The sequence below is a fragment of the Schistocerca americana genome, chromosome X, assembly GCF_021461395.2.
Source record: "Schistocerca americana isolate TAMUIC-IGC-003095 chromosome X, iqSchAmer2.1, whole genome shotgun sequence".
Classification (NCBI taxonomy): Eukaryota; Metazoa; Arthropoda; class Insecta; order Orthoptera; family Acrididae; genus Schistocerca; species Schistocerca americana.
This window is the reverse complement of record NC_060130.1, coordinates 506,212,357-506,239,326: the sequence shown is the minus strand read 5'-3', so window position 1 is coordinate 506,239,326 and position 26,970 is coordinate 506,212,357. Positions and strand designations below refer to the sequence as shown.

At 42.5% G+C, this 26,970-nt stretch overlaps 1 protein-coding gene across 1 annotated transcript; it reads left to right on the top strand.

Annotated features, from left to right (window-relative positions):
* The first annotated feature begins 480 nt into the window (after positions 1 to 480).
* Positions 481 to 26,922, top strand: LOC124556096 (actin cytoskeleton-regulatory complex protein PAN1-like). Its single transcript, XM_047130121.1, has 2 exons — positions 481 to 592; positions 26,642 to 26,922. The coding sequence occupies exons 1-2, from the start codon at positions 481 to 483 to the stop codon at positions 26,920 to 26,922; spliced, it is 393 nt and encodes a 130-aa protein (XP_046986077.1).
* The last annotated feature ends 48 nt before the right edge of the window (positions 26,923 to 26,970 follow it).

Sequence of the window (26,970 nt, the reverse complement as noted above, 5' to 3'; positions counted from 1 at the left end):
ATGCGACTGGAACAGGAAAGGGAGGTAATGGCAGTGGTACGTAAAGTTTCCTCCGCCACACACCGTTGGGTGGCTTGCGGAGTATAAATGTAGATGTAGATGACCTGCAGAGAATAATGGCTTAGGCTTGAGAGCTGCCCTCCAGTTTAAGAGAACCTCTCATGCGAGGCTACTTCCTGGTAATGAGGATGCGCCATTCGTAAAATAGTCAGTGACAGCACAGAGACAGAGCTGAGACAGCCGTTGCTTGCAGGTGGAAGTATTTTTTGTTATTTGAATGTAGTTTTATTGCGATGCATTGTTTTGGGATCTTGTGCTGGAAGAAACCTTGCTATTGGGCAATCGTCTTTTGTATTTTCTACCATTGGTTGTCAGACACTGTTGGTGGGAAAATATAATAGGGCATAAAAATCATCTAAAATGATTGCAGTTAGTGGTTAGGCCTGGAGTTAAGTGAAACAAAGGAGTGTGTGTGAAGCCATGAAGAACTGTACATTAGAAGAGTTCGTGGGAACATGTCACACAGAGTGCATCTTACCAGACGACTTGGGTCGGAGCTGCGGCAACAGCAAAGCACCCTCGTCCGCAGTAGGTGAGCCAGTCACTCAACGGCAGTGGTAACCGAGGCCATCAGTAAATAACTTACGTTGAGCATAAACAGGCAGCACTAGCGTGATACGCCATTCTTGGTCCGCACCTGCGGAATTTTGTACAATCACCTGTCTCATGTCCAACGTGCTGTTCCGAGTGTAAGAGCTTCCCAATTTGCCAGCTGGTTTACAGCCATACATATCTTTCATGATATGTTCAGATTAACCATATCTTCACAGAATATATTATTGTGTTGAATGGAAGACACCTTCCATTCATATTGAAGTACTTATTTTGTGCAAACTCCCACTTTATGATTTATGGTAGAGGCATTAAAAAATCGCGTTATCCATTAAAATCGTGCATATTTAATTTATAGCTTGAATTTTAAAGGCGTGGACGAATCACAATTATATTTCAAGATAGGCTTAAGTTTTCACATCCAGAGAGTTTCACAAGAGTATAGTTCTGACTTCAGAACTTAAGCTAATCATTGATACATTTGTGTGAGAGAGAGATAGAATTTACTGATAAGGCAGAATAAAGATATAAACATCTTTCTTGTGAAGTATAAAACGGAGATGAAATTAACTGTTGAGGTAACATTTTAGGTGTATTTAACATAAATATTTTTAGTGAAGTATAAGGCAATCATTTATGAATAACTGAACAATTAACGTGTGTGTGAGTGTGTGTGTGAGTATGAGGCTTACATATTCGTGATAAATAATACAGGTGTGGAAATAATGTAAGTGACACCATCATTGTCGGTATCATTCTGTATCTTTGATAGATACACTACTGGCCATTAAAATTGCTACTCCACGAAGACGACGTGCTACAGACGCGAAATTTAACCGACAGGCATAAGATGTTGTGATATGCAAATGATTAGCTTTTCAGAGCATTCACACAAGGTTGGCGCCGGTGGCGACACCTACAACGTGCTGACATGAGGAACCAATTTCTCATACCGATTTCTCATACACAAACAGCAGTTGATCGGCGTGGCCTGGTGAAACGTTGTTGTGATGCCTCGTGTAAGGAGGAGAAATGCGTACCATCACGTTTCCGACTTTGATAAAGGTCAGACTGTAGCCTATCGCGAGTGCGGTTCATCGTATCACGACATTGCTGCTCGCGTTGGTCGAGATCCAATGATTGTTAGCAGAAAATGGAATCGGTGGGTTCAGGAGGGAAATACAGAACGCCGTGCTGGATCCCAACGGCCTCTTATCACTAGCAGTCGAGATGACAGGCATCTTATCCGCATGACTGTAACAGATCGTGCAGCCACGTCTCGACCCCTGAGTCAACAGATGGTGACGTTTGCAAGACAACAATCATCTGCACGAACAGCAGTTCGACGACATTTGCAGCAGCATGGACTATCAGCTCGGAGACCATGGCTGCAGTTACCCTTGACGCTGCATCACAGACAGGAGCGCCTGCGATGATGTACTCGACGACGAACCTGGGTCTACGAATGACAAAACGTCATTTTTTCGCATGAATCCAGTTTCTGTTTACGGCGTCATGATGGTCGCATCCGTGTTTGGCGACATCGCGGTGAACGCACATTGGAAGCGTATTTTCGTCATCGCCATACTGGCGTATCACCCGGCGTTATGGTATGGGGTGCCACTGGTTACACGTCTGGGTCACCTCTTGTTCGCATTGACGGCACTTTGAACTGTGGGCGTTACATTTCAGATGTGTTACGACCCGTAGCTCTACCCTTAATTCAATCCGTGCGAAACCCTACATTTCAGCAGGGTAACGCACGACCGCATGTTGCAGGTCCTGTACGGCCTTTCTGGATACAGAAAATGTTCCACTGCTGCCCTGGCCAGCACATTCTCCAGATCTCTCACCAACTGAAAACGTCTGGCCAATGGTGGCTGAGCAACTGGCTCGTCACAATACGCCAGTTACTACTCTTGACGAACTGTGGTATCGTGCTGAAGCTGCATGGGCAGCTGTACATGTACTCGCCATTCAAGCTCTGTTTGACTCAATGCCCAGGCGTATCAAGGCCGTTATTACGGCCAGAGGTAGTTGTTCTGGGTACTGATTTCTCAGGATCTATGCACCCAAATTGCGTGGAAAGGTAATCACACGTCAGTTCTAGTATAATATATTTGTCCAATGAATACCCGTTTATCATCTGCATTTCTTCTTGGTATAGCAATTTTAATGGCCAGTAGTGCAATATGAGGTTTTCAGTTCCTGTTGAACAATGCACCAGTCTATGCAACTCTGATCATTTGGATTCTTGTGAACATGACCAAGCTTGTGGCTCTGGGGCTAGATACTGGTTGGCTGTTGCGTTTTAATGGCTGGTAATATACTGAACTGCAGTTGGCTGTTTCCATTTAATGGCCAGTGAAATGCCATTTTGAACTCAAAATCATTAAAAGTGCCCAGGATAATAGGTAGCTATAGACGAACAGCCGACTAGCTTCGCCGTTTCCGAGATGCTAGTTCAAAGGCGCTGGGCCATAAGAATTTACTCTTCGGCAAAGTCGGTTATGTCAGTGGATTTCCCCATTAGCGGGACTTATCATCGCTAAAATGATTTCTCAGTCGTCTCTACTCCACTCATGTACTTCCCTTACTGCGTCACGTGCCCACAGTGTTCTTAAATGGTTTGGCTCGTCAACGCAATGTTTCCTTTCTGTTGGTGACTAGTTCAGAGTATGTGATAACTTGCTGAGCTGATTGGAATTGCGATGCAGACTGCAGCTTAACGTAAAGCATCGAAAAAGGAGAGGGTGATCACTTCAGACCCTGCACATGTGGAACAAAAAGCGAGTCGCTGAGAGGAGGAACTTTCGTGTGGAGAGTTCGCTATATCTGAAGCCTTCATCGAGTGTTTTGACCCGTCGCCTACCCATTTAATCTTACTAGAGCAATTACAGGGCAAGATGTGGCAGAAAAAGTGTTCAGTGGTGAAGTTGGCAATGAGCCACGCTTTCCGCAGTGTCATCAGAGACTAACGGCTGTCTCTTTACGACTCGTTTCTCTCATGTCTACGGACCTCCTTGTCTTTTTTCAGTGTCTGCTGGTGACTAATTCGGTGGCTGGGGGCCAACAATCAGTGTCTGACCAGCAGCGGTCTCGCATCTAAGAGCTACGATTCCACAGCTTTCTTAGAGACTACACTACTTCCTCTTTGCATGAGTTCCAATTGCTCTCTGACTTTTTAACAAAAAAGTTAGTTGTAACGTAGGTTATTTTCGTGCTACTTACTGTATTACACACACATGAATCGACTAATTAAACTATGATATTCATATAGTTATAGACATGTCTTAAGACCACAAAATTTTCTACACGCCCCAAAGTACGGACAAGACGTACGTAATTGCTCCCAAACGCTGCCAAGAAACTGTGATCGGATTGTATATTTAACTGTGTAAGTTGAATACTTTGCTGTTTCGTTTGTAAATTACTGTGTATTACTTTGAATATGTGTCTCTTACATCAGTATTATGAAACAGTATTCATGCACATCGTATTATTTATTACCGCAACATGGTTCTTGATCTCGATATACATAGTCTGTTATTCTGACAGTTAGGCATAGTCTGTCGCCTTTGAGCATTTTTGATTTATGAATTAATAAGAAGTTTCTCATTATCGCTCTCTTACTTTCCGGGGCAGCCGCTGTGATCGAGCGGTTCTAGGCGCTTCAGTCCGGCGCCGCGCGGCTGCTACGATCGCAGGTTCGAATCCTGCCTCGGGCACGGATGTGTGTGATGTCCTTAGGTTAGTTAGGTTTAAGTAGTTCTAAGTCTAGGTGACTGATGACCACAGATGTTAAGTCCCATAGTGCTTAGAGCCATTTGAACCATTTGTTTGTTTTTGAAAATACACATACATGCACAATGAAGACGATGAGAACATTAGTCTTGCCTCTGTTGGATGGACCCACAATTATTGCACGTATTTTTTTTGGGGAAGGAGTACACCTCCGGTCTTCTTGCACAATGTCACAACTCCAGCCGCTTACGACAAAGTCTTGATACCTGAACCACCCTGCCATGATCCTACTATGTCAGGTTCTGGTCTGCAGTGCGTTTTTATGGAAAATAATGCCATGTTACCGGCTAAGTCAGGTACTGGCGTACGATGGGCTTCTACATAGAATTTAGTTAAATGAAATAATTTTCTGCTGTTGCATGTTTGCAATGAAAATACTGGTGGCAATAGGTTTAGAACTTGCAGTATAATGAGAAGCAACAAATAAGAACACATACATGTTTATATACATTTTTATTCCGTAATCATACGCAGGATGCACTACATGAACATGTTCTTTGTTTATCTTAACACCAATACAGAATTTAAAAAAAACCTTGTTGTAAATATAGAATTCAGCATGTATTTCTCTCAAACTCATTGGCAGTACATTAGTTTTCGTAGGCACCATATTTACCGACTCTTCGAAGTCGTCTACATGCACACTGCTCATACTTATATACTCTGCAATTGAATATTCTGCGATGGCGCTTATGATGGGGTTCAGTACCGACGTAAGTCATGCTGACTCGGACCCTCAGTGCGCTTCAGCGAGTCAGGGGCTGGATATGTGTCTTCAACCGACAATAGCAGCTGACTGTACTGCTCCACCAAGCCGACCAGATGCTCTACAGGATCCCAGGATGCTGCCACTGCTGTGGGTCCCGACGGGCTGCGGACCCAAGCAGGCTGGAGGACGTCGCCTCCACTGGTGACCAAAGAAGAAAAATCGTTACAAGCGATGACATAAGCTCAAAGACTCATCTTCTTCGCACGACAGTAAACACAGAAATTAAGCAAGGGGTACTTACTCTTCCGCGGCTTCTTCCCATTCTGTTGCGTCTGTGGCTGGACGGCGCTGGACGATCTCAGCTGGCGTTTCATGCTGGCTAACTGACTGTAACTGAGGCTGCAGAGCTGCTGGGCCCACCTTACGTCCCCTATGTTATCAGCTGCTGTGTTCCTATTGGCTACTGCCAATTTCAAGCCCCTCTGGTGGTATAACTATATTGGGGGTGCATCCGGGCTTTCCTTCCAGAAGGACCAGGGTTCGAGTCCAGGAAAGGGCACTGTCATTTTTAAATTCCCGTCAGTTTCTGTGGGAGGGTGTGGAATGGAACTTCAGCACAGCCCTGGGACAAAGAAATTCCCACCAAAATTCGAAATTCCCACCAAAATTTGAACTTCCCGCCAAAAATTAGAAAATTCCCACCAAATTTCGAAATTCCCGCCTATAGGGTAGGTGGGAGAGGGGGAGGGGGAGTGGTGGGGAAGGGGGAGGGTGCGGGGACCCCTGGGCAGATGGGTGTGGTCTAGGGGCAATTAATTGATCAGTTTAACTAAATTGCATATTAATTTGATATCAAAATTGCGCCAGCACCGTCCTTATCACACTATTTGCGTGCAGTTCTTCCACGAAATTTGGCTGATCGGCTTTATACCCTGAAAATTAACAATAAATTACACCTTCATGTCAGCTACGAATTTCTTTATAGTACTGCCTATTAAAGGCATCTCCTCTACACGTTAATCGAAGTAACCTTCGTAATTTTGCGACTTTCTATTCTGAATAATTTCTTGAATCTGCTTAATTAGGCAGAAGAAGCCTGGAAACAAATAATTTTCAGCTAACTTGCAACCTGAAGAGCGCGTGTCGTAGATGTCCCTCATCAACAGAACAGTATGTCTCACAAGCAATTTTAAATCTTCCAAACAGTTTTTCTTTCATACTATGGCGAATTTTATTTTGGTGCGTGTTTATGACTTGATGTTCGTATTTCTTCCATCATACAATTCACGTTCAGATTTTACGAAACAAAACCGACTTTGCACACTGCTGAAATTTACTTGGTTTCTACACCCTTCGTTTAACCAAAATTTGACCACATATTCTTTGTCACTGAAAGCTATAAACAAATGCAAATGTCGCGTGACTAGGGCCTGCCTTCGGGTAGACCGTTCGCCTGGTGCAAGTCTTCCGATTTGACGCCACTTCGGCGACTTCGGCGTCCATGGGGATGAAATGATGATGAGTATGACAATACAACACCCAGTCCCTGGACGGAGAAAATCTCTGACCCAGCCGGGAATCGAACCCGGGTCTTTACGAATGATATGCTGTCACGCTGACCACTTTTTTTTTATCTCCTTTTGTTCTGTTTTGTTCATTGTATATGTCCGTGGCGTACGTCTCATGACACCCGTTCAGATTGTTCGTTGATCCGTTCACTCAGTTTTTTTTATTACAGAAGGTACCACTCAGCTACCGGGGGCGGACACTGAAAGGTATTACTCTACATGTTTTCTTTGGGCTAGCAAGTAGTCTTCTTCCGGACTCATGTTACAAGTACTATCATTCTTAGAACAACAGTTCCCAGAATCGTCAGAGTTATTATCTATTTCTACTAAACCTTCCATAGTTTCTAACGAAAGGTCGAAATCATTCGGATCAATGTCCAAGAAAGTGCCTAACAAATAACGCTTACGTACGTCTTCAGGAGAAGGACGTAATTTCGACTGCATACCACATTCTTCATATTTCATCTTTTCAACATTGACAACATGAATTGGATTCTGCATTTCTATGAAACTCTAGAACCTTTACAGGCAGATGGTATTAGCAGGAATCTATGAAGAAACACAATGAATATTACTTTATTTCATCTCCATTTCTAACAATTTTCGAAATTCGCATAACAATTTCGATCGCGAGGTGTTGTGTTAATTGTTTACCGATGCGCTGTCAATGAAGCACATACGCCTGCCCTGTTGTGTATGCGCAGCAGGCTGTTTTCTAAAAATCGAAGTAGTTTTTTGATGCATACACTCTTAATTTCTTTATACGATGTAAAAACGATTGTAATTAAACTTCGGAAGCGTAAGATCTCGGCGACCCGTGCTGACTCGTATTGAAAGATGTCAGGTCAGCAATGCCTGCTAAGTAAAGCGTATGCGCGTTCCCGCATCATTGTGTTTGCAATACCGTTAGCAAACGTATTGTTGGCAGTCAGTGAACATGTCGCTGTGGTTACGTGATAGTTCTAAAAGGTGTATATTTTTAGTAAATGCCGTAAAACATCAAATAAAAAGTTCAAAACTGCCCTCTAATGGACAAGTTCCGGCACTTGTACTTTATAATTTCCGTGAAGTGAATTTAACTGTCAGTGAATGTGAAAATTCTTACTATTCGCTAATGTATTATTTTCTGGGAAAAGGCGCATATACCTAACAAACATTTGCCTATTTGTATGAAGAAACTAGTACACCTGTATCAAAGCTGGAGGAAGTCACAGTGTTTGAGCAGCGCCGACAATAGATTTTCAACAAGTTAGGTTATTTGTTTGACATTTCACACGATGATGTACTGGAATTAACTAAAAGAAATGAAGATACAATTTTCTTACAGAGCCAGAGAGGCAGGTAGGCTTGGTCACTTAGCTAGAGCGAAGAAAAAACTGGCTTGAAGGGAAACATTACGCCTCGGAACTATTGAGGAAGAAAAGAGAAGTGCTAAACATTTTTCCATGCCAACTCCTCTGACATCATTTTATGAATCATTACGAAACGGCTCATCTTCTCATTATAAAGAAAATGACGTACAGTAACAAAAAGACTTCCCAACTGTGGTCGAAAACATACGACCTGGAATCAGTAAACCAACGATGCGAAAAAATTTCATTACTTCACGATTAGTAGCAGCGCTAGATAGGTGTTAGAAAGTACGAGATATTCAGTATTTATTCTTGGAGCTACCCCTTAGAAACATGGATATAATAATGATCAATTTTCTATAAGTAATCCTCGATTCAGCGAATACGTACGAAAAAACGGGAAGAGCAAATGGAGGCTACAAAAGTTAATTTTCGAAACGAGATACCAGCTGTTGTGATTGTTCACTGGAATGGCAAACTATTGTACGCATTAGGCAATAGGAAATCAAAACAAGAACGTCCTCCGATAATTATTTCACATGGAAATAAAGAACAAATTGCTGTTCCAAGGCTGGAAAGCTCTTCAGGATGCAAACAGGCGAAGCCTGTTTGTAACGCGTTTGTACACTGAAATCCAGTTCCATTATTGTGCTGTATGCTTCCAGAAAAAATGCAGAAATCTGTTTATTTTTGCTTGTCGCCAATCAATGTATGAATTGGTTTGAAACAGCGATTTCGAAGTGAAAATCAGTCAAGTGACAACAAATTCTGTTATTTCACCCTAAAAAAAGTTCGAAATTAACTGAAGAAGTGTCGAGCCTGATAAATACAGTGCTTTAAAGAGAAGCTCACATTGCACCTGACGGGTTCCAAAATTGACGATCTGCTCGAGTTTTTGCTAAATGAACTGACCATGCCAAAAATGACTATCGAGATTTGTCAGAGCTTTCTGTGATATATTGAGATGGAGAGGAACAGAGAAAAATTTAGATTTGACCTCCATGCCGCATGCACCAAGTGCAGTGGAAGGAGAGACTAGTTACTCCCTAAAATATCATTACTCTGAGTTCAATTCAAAAGTACGAGCAAGGATAAGGCAGTGTTGTTAGAAGTTTGTCTGTTCATCATGACATCTTGTGTCAAGCCACGACTCCAATGTAATTTACCGGTAAATGCACTCTACCAAGATTACTGCTTTCTGAAGTGGATGAAGGCTCACTAAAAAATTGATAAAAGAGTCTCAAAAGCAGCTTTCCAGAGGATAAGTCAGCATTTATGGTATTTGACTGATGAAGTTTCTGTCCTGTCACTGTTTGATGATGATGTGGATCTAGGAACTAAAGTAAAATGGTTGGAAATTTACAAACAGATAATTCACAAGCTAGTGGTAAACGTTAAATCGCATCGAAGTCAGAACTTTGCTGTCCAATGTATGATACGATAAATAAGTAAATATAGTTGATTCTTTAGTTTTCTGTTTGCATCACAATTATATTAATTCACGTTTTCTTTTTTAACTACAGAGAAAAACATCTACGACTTCATTTCACTCATAAGAAAGTTATTGTTCGATCGTCTTGAAACTAATGACAGTGTTCTCCCCGAATGTCCTCCTATATGGTCAAATAATGCTTCGTTTCAAGAAGCCAGAAAGAAGGACAGTGAGCGCTACAACTGACAGAGCGGTTAAGTCGGTGCAAAACTTTTACGGTTTAATCACGGTTGATGAACAAAAGCAATTTTTGTTACGATGCGTATAAGAAAATCGAAATATTTATCCCGACTGCAGGAAGCAAACTTTGAGAAGAAAATTCATAGAACAATGTTCTTTACATGTTAAACAGTATATAAAAACAATCTGGGCACATTGATGTTTCATTTGCCAAATAAACATGAAGTTTCAAAATTCTTCCGCACTCACTCAGTACAAGTTTTCATGTCACATTTTTGGCACTGAGCAGACACTTGTCGTCGTAGCGTAATAGCACTAACATTGAGTATTTCGAGTGAGTTACTAATGTCAAAAAGAGAAAAGTAGAGGGTACGCGCAGTAGATTATGCCAAAAAATCTGCCTTATATCTGAGACACGCTAATGTGTACGGATGTACATTTCTCCAACCGTCTGGCGGGCTACAAATTCAGTAGCTTCCAATATTTAAAGAAAATACTTACTGTGCATCATAGTAGCTTAAATTTTGACAGTATATTTCTATAGTTGTATTTTTCTCGTATAAAAAATTTCAGGGCACGTACCGATATGGTGAATAGGACCATATCCTAGTAAGTTGAATCCTGTAAACATACCAAACTCACAACAGTATTTATTAACTTCTTTGTTTAGATTTTGCTCAGGCATAATATTACAGAGGGCAACGCATCAGCGAAATCCGTAACCGTAGATAATAAAAGCACCTACTGTTAGAATCCAACCAACATAGCCGAGCAAGGTACGCGCTAGCGAAAGTCAAAACGGAGTGGATGGTGACTGCGGTTGCTGTGGTATCTGACACTCTTAATTTTGAGTCATCCAGAGGATGCAGGTATTAAGCTCGTCACCGCCTTTGGTGCTCTACCTCTCAACATCATCAAGTTATCAACAACTTAAACGACACCAATAACAACTAGTTACTCTGAAGACGCAACACATGCAATTAGTACGGAAAAATAAACAGTGGATGCGAAAATGGAAAAATTTTCCGTCATAACGAGGGATGGAAGGAAGATTAGGGTTTAACGTTACGTTGATGACAAATTCAAGAGAGATTAAGCACCGTATATCATCGACAACTTCATTTAAAAAATCCCTAAATCGCCTTATGCGATTGAGGAAATTCACGCATAATACGCAGCCGTGCAGGGATATGAACTCTATTTCTCAAGAATACGAGTACAGTGTTAACTACTGGTCCACCTACACCTTTCTGTATCTTCCGCAAGCCACAGCGCAGTATCTAGCGGAGGGTACTTCCTGTCAATGTTAACGATTTTCTGCCGTATTTATTTCGCGTATTAAACAATGCAAAACTGAGTATATGTGTGTGACCTAATCTCTCTTATTCTCATGGTCCCTATACAAGAAATATTAAGATGACATCAGAATGGTCACACAGTCTTCCTGTAATCCGTAAATTCCGTCCACCGACCCTGGTAAGCTCATCGGTACGGATCGACCGCTGTCTCATCCTACGCCAACGACGTCATAGGGTGCGATATGCAGTGTCGTGTGGTTAGCACACCGCTCTCCCATGCTGTATCAGTTTCTGTGACCTGGAGCTGCTACCCATTGTCAAATAGCTCCTCAACTGGCATGACGAAGCTGACTGCATTCTGTTCCAGTCCAGGAATCGAACTTGAGACCCCTGCAAAGCAGTCAATCACGCTGACCAATCAGCTACGTAGGTGCACTTTTCGCCTACTACCAGTTCACTAAATTTACGCAATAGATTTTCTCTAGGTCAACGTTGCCTTTTTTCCGGAGATTCCCATTTACGATTTCTGGACTTCCCTGCCACACTTTAAAATGAAATGTATTCGCCTGCTACGATTCTAAAAACTCGGCTTCGAATTCTTTCGATGAACTATCGTGTCTGCTCCATAAGGACTCCAAACAATGGAGCAATATTCTGCAAATGGTGGCACCAGCGTCTTGTATGTGATTTCCTTCGCACATGTACTCCACTTTCCTACTTCGTTTTGAGTATGAATGTAGCTGAATCCATAAGGGCCAATTCAGCCAACAATACCATACAATATTTGTACTATCTACTCTTTCAGTATGTTGTGTAAGTCAAAAAAGACGAGTCGTATCATTGTAATAATTCACAGTAATCTGTAGATACTCTCATAACAGTTTTTAAGGGATGGTTATTAGTTCGAATAATACCACTCTTAGGACAGTTGTGCAGCACTGCGACAACTTTCTGCGCGATATCTACTTCAATTTTCTGGAATAAAGGAGGATGAAGAAGCAAATTGGGACGAGTTCTACGTTGAGAGGTACAGTTACGTATTTAAACTCAGGTTCGGTGGGTCTATCTGAATCAAAGGTATTCGATCATAGAGGAAGTCACTACAAGACTCACAGAATGCTGATAAAAAGCTTCTAAACCAAAAAATGAAACAACACATTTGCAGTAGTATATACAGATAACCACCACTTCACCTCGAAATGATATAAACATCGTAAGGAACTCTCCCATAGAATAAAAGAAATGTGAAGTATGGAAACTTTTCGACTGACATCAGAGAAACTGGTACATAAGTACGATTGTGGAGCTGTGCTGGGCACCAGTGTAAAGGGGAACCTGTGGATCCGTCCCGTACAATGGTTATGGAAGAGCTATCCCGAAGTAAATAGTTTTCCTGTCTTGTATTCAGTGAGTGAATTCATCCGTTTCTTCTGATGGGTTTCGTATTCGTAACCAAAACACCCGACAATGTGTGTATTTGCATGGGTGGTAGAGACGCTTCTACAGAGGCCTTACTAATCTCTCACGCTGTTGCGGTCTTTTCTGGTCTAATAAATTGTTTCATCCGTGGTCAAAGGGGCCTCTGATACGATAACATATTAAATAATAGAACAAAAGTAAAGCAGATGAGCGTTCACCCTCCCCACACCCCACCCTCCTTTTTCTTTCTACTGGCATAGAAAGTCAATCTACGGAAATCCTTTCTACCGCCTGATAACGAATACTTGATGGGGTTGACAGCCTATCAGATCATCTGTACCGAGCAAAGTGGTGCAGTGGGTGGTGAAACATTCGACTCACTTCCCGGAGGAACAGGGTTCTAATACCCGTCCGATAAATCTGATTAAAGTTTTCCGTGGTTTCACAAAATCGATGCAGTTGAATACTGGAAATATTCCTATGAGACGATATTCCCCAGTTCGTGCCCATCTGTGTCTAATCCGGGCCTGTGCTCCTTCCTCCCTTTCCCAGTGACATGATCTTCAAATGATACCTCTCATTAGACCCATTTTGTAATTAAAGTTGGAGCTCGGTTAAGAAGGATGACGGATTAAGGTTTAAAGTCCGCCAAAGACGATGTCATTAGGAACTGAACACAAGGTAGCATTACTGAAGGATTACTGGAAACGTCTTGGTGGTTGCCTGAAATGATTTGGGGAAACCACGGAAAATCCAAGTCAAGGTGGCCGGATAGCTCGGTTAGACAGGATCGTCACTTTTGAAATCAGAACTGATGTCGGGAGAGAAGCTGAATAATCTGTAGTAAAACCATCAGATTCGAACAGAAAGAGTGTTCCAAAATTCGAAACTCGAGGGCTGCGAAATAAATTAACGTTAGTAAGTCTGTCCGGTCTCCAGCGAAAAGCATGTGGCTGATTAATTGGAAAGCTGCCGCGATGTAACTAATCCGGAGTAAAGTCCGTGGGGACCGCCAGTGTGCCGCCTGGATTATGAAACAGTCTCTGTGCTTTGTCAGCGAACGTAGAGCTGTTGGCTGCCGCCATCTGCCGCTTTTCATCCTGAATCATCAACGTTTCTCCTATACGTGTTTATTTCCAGTGCTGTTTCATGTTAGATTCCCTTCATGCGCTAAAAATGTCAGATTATGTCCTACTGCAGATCAAAGTTAGCGTCATCACCATCATCAACTGCCATTGTTTAGAGATTAAAGGTCTCTCTCACTTTTAACTGGGTCGTTTCTCTTGATAGCCATCAATAAATTTCCTGAAACCATATACCAGCCCACGTCCCATAAAAGGTGTCCGGACATTTGCCACACCGGACATTTGCCACGATTTTATTTCCTCCGAAGTGTCGGGTCCCTTGCCGCCTCCTCCTCCACACCCGCCGCCCAACCCCTAGAATGCCCATGGACGGTCACCGAAACCGCACACCGGTCGCAACAAAAGTCCTTACACTCAGTTTGCTTTCGAAGTTCCTAACGTGACCATCAGTATGGAAGTTATTACAACGAACAAGGGCACGCCTTCTGCTCGTTACAATGGTTACGCGTATCTTAAACAGAGGGAATCTAAAGAAGGTGTTGTTACGTGGATGTGCTTACGCCGAAAAGCGGATCATTGCAAGGGAAAGCTGCTTTCGAAGAACGGAGAAGTATATGAACGTATCAGAACATCTCTGTGGACCACCTGACGATGTGGCTCTGGAAACGAGAAAGCAAGTGGAAAGGGCGAAGAGAAGGTCTCAAGAAGAAACTACACAGTTATCGGAGATTTACGCGGATGAAATGGGAAATCTTCATAATAAAGTTTATGACTTTGTTACAGCGATGCCGAATTCAGAATCTATGGAGAGAACCATGAGTCGTCGACCGAGTCAAGCGCGGGGGAACCAACAAGAGCCTACGAACTCTTATGAAATTGATCTTCATGAAAATCTATTAAAAATGGGAGATGGCACTGGTTTTCTTCTAGAAGACGATAGATTAGAGGAGAGAATAATGATTTTTAGTGAAAACAAGGGAAAATAAAGTTTAAAAACAAATTCCCATTTTTTTATGGATGGAAAATTTAAGAGGTGCAGCAAGCAGTCCGCACAAATCTACACCATACACGTAGACCTAGGAGGCCCGATTAAAGAAACAAACATTCTTCCTATTGTATTTGCACTGCTCCCAAATAAGAAGAAAGACATACATTCGTCTGTTTCGTCTGATAAAACAAGCAATCCCTGAGTGGTGTCCTAAAGAAGTGAATGTCGATTTTGAGGCAGCTGCGATATCGGCCATTCGTCAAGTTTTTCCCACGATTGAAATAAATGGATGCTATTTCCACATGTAGAAGAGTTTATGGAGGAGAATTCAAGTTCTCTGTCTAACTGAGGAGTACCGCCCGAACGAGGATTTGAGACTTCACGTCAGCATGCGTGCAGCGCTGGCATTTGTAAAACCAGAGGACGTAAGCAATGGATGGATTGAGATTCATGCAGAAGCTCCTGATAACGGAATGCTCAATTTTTTGACAACTTTGTGGACAACTGGCTAGACAATGAAGATATCCCATTAGAAATGTGGAACTGCCGTGGAAAATGGCACCGAACGACGAATGCTGTTGAAGGGTGGCTCAACAAAATAAATAGTATTAGTGGAAACCCTCACCCTAGAATCACCTTGAAAAAGGAAGCAGAGCTCACAAACTGCATGGAAATGAAATTGTAAATGAATCTTGAAGGTAAGAAGAGGAAGAAGAAGTACGTGAAGCTGGACGACAGGATAGAGAGAATCGTAAAGAATTATGAAGAGACTGGCAACATTAGGCCTTGCTTGAAAGCCATTGCCCGTATTCAGAAACTGGACTAAAATACGTTAAAAATAATGCATTAAAACTATGAACACCACTGAGACCTCGCAGATTACTGAGTTAAAATTACTAAAACATTGAAGCAGCATTATCGGTGCTAATATTAAGTTGTAATTGTAAATAGAGTGTACATTAGTTCAGCCCGTTTAGGCTGATTTTAAACACGCCAGAATGGTAAATGGTCATTTATCATTTTGACAGTCCAAAGCCTGTGCAAAGTGTGATGGGAATCAGCCTTTATTGTAAAAATTAAAGAGTGTTTCAAGCCTCACAAAAGTATCCCTAAATAGCTTAACGATGTAACTAGCTGGTCCCAGCTAGGTTTACTAGCGCGTAATCAAGAAGCAGTGAATTAACGAAGCCAACATTAAACATCACTCAAATGATCCTCCTGTAACCAGAATTTACAGTTACATCAAATTTTTTCAGTAGCAATTTCCTTTTTCAGTAAGAGCTCCTATTGTTGTCACGTTAAGATAACTTTTTGTACCTTCTAATATTATGGCCATACTATTAAATAATTGTGAGTTCTAAAATTATTTTCTTAAGATTCAGAGTCGCAACTATCACCTAAAATATCATGCTTTGTTAAACTGATAGTATAAGTTTTGTAAAAGAAGATGGGAACTGAACCTTTGAATTGAACCTAAAATTGACATCCCAAAACTGATCTGATCCTAAGGTTGACAATTTTGGCATCTCAAATATTTTTTTATTTAAGTTTAGCTGCAAACATTTATAGTAGATGTAAATCTATTTAAGTACATTTAGATATAGTCCTTTAAAAATTAAAATTCCTTACTAAATTGTTGATTATCTTTAAACAGGCCAGTAAAAGTAACTGAAACTAGGCAAGGAGCTACTACTGAAAATTAATTGTTATTGAAGAACATCAGAAACGTATTAGACCTACTTTTCGTATACATTAGGGACTTTCTGAAAAGATATTTGATGATTTCCTCTGTCACTGACAGTTCACGCACCTCTGCAACATCAGTTATTTGATAGTGTAATTTGATTTGCTTCGCAACACCAGGCGTATCTACTTCTATATTATGTTTGCAGCTGTTCTCATTTCGAATTCTGGAATATTTACTTCGTCTTCTTCGGTGAAGGAATTTCGGAAAAGTGCGTTTAGTAACTCCACTTCATCAGTAACATTACCGTCGCGCAGTAAAGGTACTTACTAAGCCTTTCCGCTGGTTTACTTAACATAGGACCGGAATCTCTCTGGATTTTCCGCCACATTTCTAGAGAGAGTTTCGTTGTGGAAACTATTAAATGGATCTCGCATAGAAATGCCCACCAAATTTCGAGCCTCGGTAAAACTTCGCCAATATTGGAGATTTTGCGTTCGTCTAAATTATACGTGCCTTTTTCGTCGCTCCTGCAGCAGCTTTCTGTCGTGCTTTGTGTACCATGGGGGATCAGTTCCGTCTCTTATTAATTTATTCGATACGAATCTCTCGAGTGCTGTTGATATTATTTCCTTGAACTTAAGCCACATTTGGTCTTCACTTACATAGTTTGGATGGATTGGAGACTGTCTCTGAGAAAGAAGTCAACCGAATTTTTAGCTGCTTTTATAAATAGGTATATTTCGCTTTTAGTTTTGGTGAATTTATTTGTTACGGAGTTGAGCCTCGTTACTACTGTGTTCACTAATCCCTGTATCCGTCGTGATGCTCAGGATTATTTCTGGCTAAGAGGTCAAGTGTGTTTCGTAACCATTTACAATTTGAATGGCCTCGTGAACTAATTGTTCAATTTTAAAAAAAGTATTTAGAACAATTACAGAAGTTGTTTTCTATCTACAATAGGGTCTGATAATGTATTTTTGTCAACATACGGAAGGTAGATTGAAGTCACTGCCAACTATATTTGTAGAATATGGTTCCTATTTTTGATGAGACTCAAGTTTTCTTTGATCTGTTCAGCAACTGTTTCATCTGAGACTTGGGGGTCAGTAAAGGGAGCCAGTTATTAATTTATTCCGGTTGTCGAATGTAGCCTCTGCCCGTACTAAGTCACAGGAACTATCTGCTTCAATGTCGCTTGTGAGCTGGAATACACATTACATTATTTTTCCTTAAGTTGTGCTTCTTGTTTCTGTTGCAGTGCAGATCATTACAATTACGGCTTTTCGCTCCAAAACTTAGGATGCTTTCTCTGTGACCCTGTAAATACCAGAGCTAAACAATGTAGAACAACAACGTACGTTACAAGCATAGCACTCTGTATTACTTCATTTGCTTATTTCTTACATTTAAAATTGTACGTCGACTTTAGATGACATGTCAATCATAGATGTTCTTATTTCTATTTAGTGAACGTACGAGTATTTTCAGTCATGTTTTGAACATTGTCCCGTTACACTTTATTAACTAATGTTTCACCACAAGGGATATCACATTTTAGAGAGTAAATTAATATAGAGTATGTCGTTCTTCTTTTCAAATATTCACATACACATTTCTTCTTTCCTTGTTGTGTTTTGGGAATGCAGTTGTAGTAATTAAAGTAGGCACAAATGCAGTGATAAAAAAGAAATGATTAGCGTACAGTCGCATTCTCTTTACATCGTTCCTTTCTTGTTGCTCCCATGGCGATGGACTGTTTCTATCGTAATCAGTAAGCGTGAAAGGAAGCTACCGTACAGACTGAGGAATCTATATTTATACTGACATAATCGTCGGTATTGCTTTCGTTTCCCAAAAGTTATAAATATTTCGATTTCGGAAAAGAAGCTCTGTATTTCGCCAAGATGTCGAAGAAGAAGGTCCCTTACGTACTGGTTGTATCGAGTAAGATGTGGAGACGGTGGTTTGAAAGCGGACAGAAGTAGTACGAAGAAGGGTGTCCCTTACCTGAGGGATCCCTACCTGGCGTAGGGGCAAGTGTGGCAAATGTCCGGCGTGGCAAATGTCCGACGTGGCAAATGTCCGGCATTCCCCATAAAACTGGTCATAATTACATGCTCCACTCCGAACGGTTCCCTTGGTCACCTGTTTCTTGTCATACGTCTCCTAATATTTTCCAACATACACCTCCCCATTGCCCTCTGAGTAACCCACAGTTTCAATCTGGTTTCTGCATTACAAGACCATGTCCCACTGAAATCAGTATGAATTGATGAGATACTCTGATTGTAAGCTTTCATTCTGAGACACGAAAATTTTGGTTTCATTATCTCTGTTTAGTTTATGAGAAGAACTCCCAACCATTTTTTGACACCTGTTTATATATTTTCCCATTCATTCATCCGTTATCTTAACTATCCGAAGCACTAGCGCAGGTCGAAAAATTGCTGTTGCTAACTGTTTTAATAATTGAAGTGGCCTTATGGTAGATAAAGTGGACGATAAATAAAGGATTTACTTCAACTGATTAGATCCTGGAAACATACAGTACAGGAACTATAGCTTTAGTGGAGATACGTCATTCCTTGTAGCGACAACCTTGTACGAATAATATTTTTATAGTGTTTGTATCTACTCGAAATTAAATAAATGATTAACAGGAAAAAGATATGACCTTCTAACTGCGTTAATAACACCCACACTAGTTCACCTACAAGCCCAAAAACCTTGACACATTAATAAATTTTGGCTGCCCAACAGGCTTCAGCTTAAATCTACTACTGACTTATTTATAAAAGCTTGTAATGAAGATGGTCACCGAAATCACCTTCCCACCTTTACGAAGCTGAAAATGATCACAAAAAAGCTTACCTTGCTGCTGCACAGGGTGTAGCAGTGAGAAGATTGCACAGCCAGTTGGAGTTATTAGAATACTCAGGTCCTGGCATAGGCTTAAAACTGTCCTGGGTACTGGGGAGGAATAACTGCTACTGTGTATCTGAGAACATAACTATTAAGTCAGAGATTAATTTACACAGATTCATATATGGTGCTCTCACCAATCCGGAATCGGAATAATATCGGATTAACTGCACGTGAGTCTGACGGCCACAATGCAATGAACGATATGAAAAATTCAGTCTCTCTCAGAAAAACGCCAAGTAAAACTTCAATAAAATTGATCCTCTACAAGTTTCCTATCATGCACACAATGTAACCACGGGGGCTAGTATATAAAGGAAAGCGATTTCCAATTCACGTTGTCACTGGCCACATCAGACAAGAGAATGTCTTAAACTATACTGGCATAACATCTAAAACATTGTAATATAGTTTCTTTTACTGGTGATTTATTCTCATTTCCCATTGAAAGAGGCTAGTTAGATCTCATACAAGAACGAATGGGCAAATATCGAATGGATACAATCGCCCACATGGCTGTGCGTGCAAACCTGTTAACAGAATGTGCAAAGCTCCATTCCATATAATGTTACAATAGATACAAAGTAATAAGTAAGAAGAACTGGTGAAAAGCCAAGTAAATAAATTAACCGGTTATTAATGACAGCAAAAGTTAATTGAAGCAGTGCTATTCACCGAAAGAAAACCGCACACGAACCAAATGGCTCTGAGAACTATGGGACTTAACATCTATGGTCATCAGCCCCTAGAACTACTTACACCTAACTATCCTAAGGACATCACATAACACCCAGTCATCACGAGGCAGAGAAAATCCCTGACCCCGCCGGGAATCGAACCCGGAAACCCGGGCGTGGGAAGCGAGAACGCTACCGCACGACCACGAGCTGCGGACGCACACGAATCCACCAAGGTCTTTTTCCTCCGTCTCGAGTTTTCACCGGAACAGATTCCAACCGAACACTGCTTTTTTCACCCTATGACCACTTTCCTAGTGGTCGTCCAAAGAACTCAAGAAGATCTCACCCATGGGTCGAGTCAAAGACTTCGCCAACCATTGACTAGACAATGACTACTGGCCATAACTTTGTAGATTCCATCTACTAGCAAACACGTAAGTCACACGGTATTATAAGGATAATGAAACAAGGGTAACAACCACATTTTATCACCACGCATCTATTTAAAAAAATTGGGGATGACCTTCGTTTCTCAATAATCTTACACCTGCTCTGACAACTCGACCTTGCACGGCATCCACCGTTTTCCGATTTGTCTCCCCAGTTGTTGGCCGAAAGGGGGCGCTGGCTTACAATCTGCAGCAATATTTGTTTAGATTACCTAAGGGTTCCCTACAACACCTCACTCAGTGTGTTTCGGATCAGCCCAACGCCAGAATTCTGACAGCCCACTGAGATAGCATCCACTCCTCTTCCCTAGCCTGTAGGCACGGCAGTTTCGCCAGCAAACAGAATTCTTACTGCAGGCATTTCCCATACCCGTATAGCTGTGTGAAGTACTGGGGTAGCGTGGATTACTTTGTGCTGTATGTTGCCTATGCAGCCAGCTATTTTACTAACTAATGAAGTGTATCATCATTCTCTCATCAATTAAATGGTTCCGCTATACTTTATATTTCGAAACCGTAAGCGGTTGTGAAGTAATTTTTTACAGATTTGGCCATTTTTGTATTATTGACATTAGAGCGTGATCCAGGGATTATTCTCTACCTAAGGTTTCGGCTTCCAATGCTGCAGATGTTAACGACTCAGAGAGCAGTTACAGTCTCAAATAAGTTCAGCAAGTCGAATTGCTTGTTAAGTATCCACGGAACGGGTGGTTCGTGACGTCGTAAGACCGCTGCGTTAGATTCGAAGTAACGCCGACGTGTGATATGGGGTTTGTAGTGGGGAAGAGTTAGCGCTTTTTTTAGCATTAAGTCTCACAACTTGTGTAATTTCAATACTTTTCTGTGTTGAAGTTGTTATTGTGTTCCTGAATTTCTGTGCATCCCAGCACAGTATTGAGTGGACCTTGATAAAACCATAGTATCGAAGAAACGAGTGTGGACGATTTGCTACCGCCGAGTTACCCCTGTTGACCAGACAATAAATGTTCTACTATTTCTGAAGGTGGGTCTTAACGTTTCTTTTTGTAGTTCCTATGTACGGTACTAATTTACAGTTCGCTGACTTAATGTAATTTAATAAGAGGAGACTTTTAGAATGTTTTATTTAGAAATTAGTATTGTTATTTTAACACACGTGTTACCTATGAACATGCGGAGGAGCTTTCATATTCTGGAGTGATTTGTGAAACGAAACGTAAGCAAGGATAGAACCATGCCATGACTCTCTTTTTTACGCGTTTCGTCCCGTAGGACCAAATTGAGGAACAAAACTCTAAGGTCATTGAACGTGTCAGTACATGAAATTACAACATAAAAGTAATAACAGATAAAATGAAATTTTTATGAACCCAAAACAGACTAGCCGTACGCAGTCAACAATATGATGTAGGAACCAGCTTAATTTTTCAAGGAACTCCTTTACAGAATAGGAGTAACCCATGAGGAAACTCTTCAGTTTCGATTTGAAAGCGCGTGGATGACTGCTAAGATTTTTGAATTCTTGTGGCAGCTTACTGAAAATGAATCCAGCAGTATACTGCACACCTTTCTGCACAAGAGTCATGGAAGACTGTATTTCTCCTGCAGACTGTATTTCTCCTTGTATTAACTGAGTGAAAGCTGCTAATTATTGGAAATGATCTTGTATTGTTAACAAGAAACGACAGTAAAGAATATACAGGGCGAGGCATTTAAAACTGATTGTCGGAATATTTAGCGAAATAAACATCGGTTTAGAAAGTGGTCATAAACACTGTTCACCTCGAAGAGGGACATTCATCAACATAACACTCGACTCCCTGCACCACCACCTAGGGTGGGAGGGGGTTGACTAGGAAATCTTAATTAGGAACCCTTACTTTTTATTCCAGATTTGGATTCTCCGTGAAAAAATATAACTTTAGTATGAAACATTCCTCTCGGTTCGTGATAGATGGCGCTGTCATCGGCACATTTGCATATGGGGTGACAAAAGTTGCAGAACGGTAATATCTCACAAAAATACATATCCGATTAGGAAAATCAAAGTACATTGTTTGATATTTGGAAAAATGCTATCAGGTGACACTGTCTACCCTCCCGCAATGCATTCTTTGACTAGTTTAGTGTTACCCAGGAACAACGATGTGGACGTAGTAGTAATCTGTTCCCTTAAGGGTACTTGATTTTGGTGAGTCCCGTTGCTTCTCACTATCTCGGGGTGCTTGTTTGCTGTAAATCCCCTTGCCTCTCACTGTCTCGGGGTGCTTGATTACTGTGGGTCCCTTCCCTCTCACAAGTGTTTCAGTGCAGCAAATGTTGTCCGGTGTTTCTAATGCACATTGCCACTCTGCATCTAAATGACAATCCGACTTGTATTAATGTCTCTGCACTAACGTTTGCACATTCATTGCGAATTCGCTGCCTCATATCTTCGGATGTTGTTGGTACATCCAACTCTCTTTTAGCCATCACCACAGGAAAACACCGACAGGAGTCAAATCGGGTGAACGTGCGGGCCACGTTTGAGGAGCTCCTCGTTCGCTACGAACGCCGCCACAAAACTGGCGACGAGGGCTTCCGAACTCGTGTGCAGGGCTGGTTCAACTTGTTTCTGGTTATACTAACAATAGCGATAAAATTTTGGGGGCTGGTTTAATTTGTGTTCACTATGTCTGCCGAATTACAACAGTTGATCTTGTTACAGAGTCAGCAAATACAAAGTCTGGTGGACGCAATCGCCAAACAAGCGGCTAATCCTCCAACACAAAAGGAACAAGCACAGGCAGCACCACCTTTCCGTGCTTTTGATGCATCAAGAGAAGAATGGCGAGAATATTTCGCGCAGTTGCAGGCGCACATGACAGTCTACAAAATCACGGGTACTGAGCGGCAGCTTTATTTAATTTACACTGCAGGCGTGGAAGTCTATCGACTACTTTGTAAGTTGTTCCCGGAATCCAAGCCAGAAGCTTTAGACTATGACGTTGTTGTTAACAAGCTTGCTGAGTATTTCGAGTCGCGAGTTCATGTGGCAGCAGCCAGATTCAAGTTCTTCAGATTAAAGAAACTGCCACATCAATCTAATAAACAGTGGTTAACAGATTTACGGGGCCTCACCCGTCAGTGCCGATTTAATTGTGTGTGTGGAGCTTCCTACAGTGATGTCATGTTACGAGACGCTATTACTCAAAACATTGCAGATTCTCCTATTCGTGCTGCTATCTTAAAGTTGCTTGACCCGTCATTAGAGACTGTGATGAACATCATTGAAGCCCAAGATACTTTTGACTATGCTGAGTGTGAGTTAGATCAGCCATGTATTTCTCAAAGCAAGTTATGTCACGCCCGCGGCCCCACCGGCAGAGTCAGACTGTAAACACTAGCCGGCCGCGTCATGTTAAACACATTCGTCAACCGCGTGTGCAAAATGATAGAGTTAAGTCTTGCCCTAAGTGTGTTCTTGCTCATCCTCGTGAACGTTGCCCGTTGAGAAACGCGGTTTGTCACTTTTGCCAAAGGAAAGGACACATCCAGACTGTTTGTTTGCGTAAACGCAAGAACAATTCTAGTGCTGCCCAGCCCATGGATATTCATGTTCTTCAAAGCCAGCCCGCCCAGAAGGTCGCGTTTAAAGACTCTTCCACGGTTCGTGTGGGTAATAAACTTGTTCGCAATAAGCCACCCACCCAGCCCTCTGCTATGCGACCCAAGCGTAATTCAAACGCTGTAAAACGTAATGTACAGACTGCAAGTGAAGCGGGGGTTGTTGTTCCACCCGCCCAACCCACGAGTTGTCGTAAGCAGCGAACACGCGCTAAACGCGCTGATTTTGTGTCTTCCGCCTCCACTGCACCGATCCAGAGACAGTGAAATAAACTATTTGTGAAGCTACGCATCCAGGATAAGACCTTCAATTTTCAATTAGACACTGGTGCGTCTGTGACTCTCATAAATAGTGCTACGTATGCGGCTATCGGCCGCCCTAAACTTTCAGCGGCAAAACATTCTTTGGCTACTTATAGGGGAGAACAAATTCCTGTGTTATGTGTATGTAGCGTGCCAGCCACATTCCGTGGCAATACAAAAACAGTTTCATTCACAGTGCTCCGCGGTACAGACAGTGTAAACATTTTCGGATTAGACTGTTTTGACTTGTTTGGCCTGTCTATCCAAGACAATGTGTTGCAAATTAATTCTGTTGTTGTTCCTCAAGACAGCATAACCGATTTGTGTAAACAATACAGTGACATATTTAAAGACGAACTAGGTTGTGCTGCGAACTTTGCCGCTCATATTACGTTAAAAGATAATGCTCAGCCTCGATTTTTTCGTGCTCGTCCAGTGCCTCACGCCCTCCGGGCACCTGTAGCAGATGAACTTCGTCGTTGGCAAAACAACGGTGTTATTCAACCCGTTTCAGCGAGCCAGTGGGCTTCTCCCTTAGTTATTATAAAGAAACCGTCTGGCAAGTTACGTTTGTGTGCTGATTTCAAGTCGACAGTTAATCCTCAGACTGTCATTGATTCTTTTCCTTTGCCTAGACCGGACGAGCTGATGGATAAGTTAGGGGAAGCTCGTTTCTTTTCCAAAATTGATCTCCGTGAAGCATATTTGCAATTGCCCCTCGACGAGCAATCACAACAGTATTTTGTCATAAACACGTCGTTGGGGTTGTTCCGTTTTCTGCGTTTGCCTTTTGGTTGTGCGTCAGCTCCAGCTGTTTTTCAGCGTTTTTGTCACAACTTCTGGCTAATGTGCCTTCGTGTTGCAACTATTTAGACGATATTGTTGTGTCCGGTCGGACGCCTACTGAACATTTCCGTAATTTGGAGTGTTTGTTTACAGTGTTGTCTCAGGCAGGCCTACGTTGCAACATCGATAAATGTTCATTTTTCCTTACGGAGATGGAGTATCTGGGACATGTTATTAATGCTCAAGGCATTCATCCCTCCCAGTCACATTTAGCAGCTATTCGCGATTTGCCCGCCCCTCGCAATCTGCAGGAATTGCAAGCAGTTCTTGGCAAATTGACATATTATATTAGGTTTATACCTAATGCATCACAGATTGCTGCACCGTTGCGTCGTCTCCGCCGTAAGAATGTTCCGTTTGTGTGGTCAGCTGATTGCCAATCAGCCTTTCAGCAGCTTAAAGAGGCTTTATTGAATGATCGTTGTCTGGTCCATTACGACCCTAACAAGCCTCTGGTGTTAGCTTGTGATGCCTCTTCTTTCGGCCTCGGTGCTGTGTTGTCTCACCGAGTCGGTAACACCGAACGTCCTATTGCGTTCGCATCTAAATTGCTAAACAAAGCTCAGTGTAATTATAGCCAATTGGACAAGGAAGCGTTGGCTATTGTGTTCGGTGTCACAAAATTCCATCACTACCTCTATGGTAGACCATTCTATTTAGTAACAGATCACAAGCCCCTGACGTCACTGTTTCATCCGTCTAAACCAGTTCCTCAGCGGACAGCTCAGAGACTACAACGTTGGGCTCTTTTGTTATCACAATACCAGTAAGAGATACTGTATCGCCCTACAGCTCAGCATGCAAACGCTGACGCGCTTTCTAGATTGCCGATTGCTGCGGATGATGTCTTCGATTCCTCTGACGACTCTTGCCAGCAGATTACGCAGATGTCTACAGATTGTTCGACGTGTGCCGAACACCAAGCTGCTCCGCCTCAACGCTATTTTGAGTGGGCACGCCCTGCCGGTCCCTGGCAGCGAGTACATATTGATTTCGCTGTTCCATATTGGAATTCTCGTTGGATCATCGTGATAGATGCATTTAGTAATTTTCCGTTTGTTGTGCCCATGCAGTCTACAACGTCTGCACAAACTATACAGGCGTTGACTTCAATTTTTTGTATTGAGGGTCTTCCAGAAGTTTTAGTGTCTGACAATGGTCCACAATTTACCTCTGCTGAATTTGAAAGTTTTTGTTCTGCCAATGGCATTCGCCATGTTCTTACTCCGCCGTTCCACCCTCAATCGAATGGTGCAGCGGAACGTTTTGTACGCACATTCAAGGATCATATGGACCGCCTTCGTGCTACGCACTCTCGTCAGCAGGCCCTCATCACGTTCCTGTCGTCGTACCGGACCACGCCACGCGACGGCCCTTCGCCTGCGGAGCTTCTCCACGGCCGTCGTCATCGCACCCTACTACGGTTGTTGCACCCCCCGGATCGACCCGCCGCTTCTGAGCATCGCACGCGTTTTCAGCGCAACGATGCCGTTTTTTTCAGAGTTTATCACGGTCGCCGTCGTTGGGAACGTGGTACCGTGATAAGTGTCCAGGGTCGCGGTTTTTATACTGTTCAAGGTGCTACTGGGGTGCACAGGAGGCATCAGCACCAGTTGCGCAGCGCTGGCCGCCCGGATTCTGCCGCTCGTTCTTTGTCCACAGATTTGGTCCGCGGCGGGTTCCAGCCGCGCCTTCCGACTTCGCTGCCGCCCCCAGGGCAGCAGCAGCAGCCGTCGCCGCTACCACGCCGACAGCCCGTCCCGTGGATGCCTCCCGCGCAGCTTCATCCGGGAGCGCCCCAGGTGGTCGCTCCGGCGCCTGCGGTCCCTCTTCAGTCGCCACCGCCTTCGGAGCTGATGGACGTCGACCCCTCAGCCTTCCCAAGCGGTGGCTGTGCAGCCTGTCCTGCAGCCGCTTTCCTTGGGCATCCCCAAGGAGTCTGACACCGCAGCGCCTTGTCCGGCGCCCACTCAGCAGCCGTCGACGCAGCG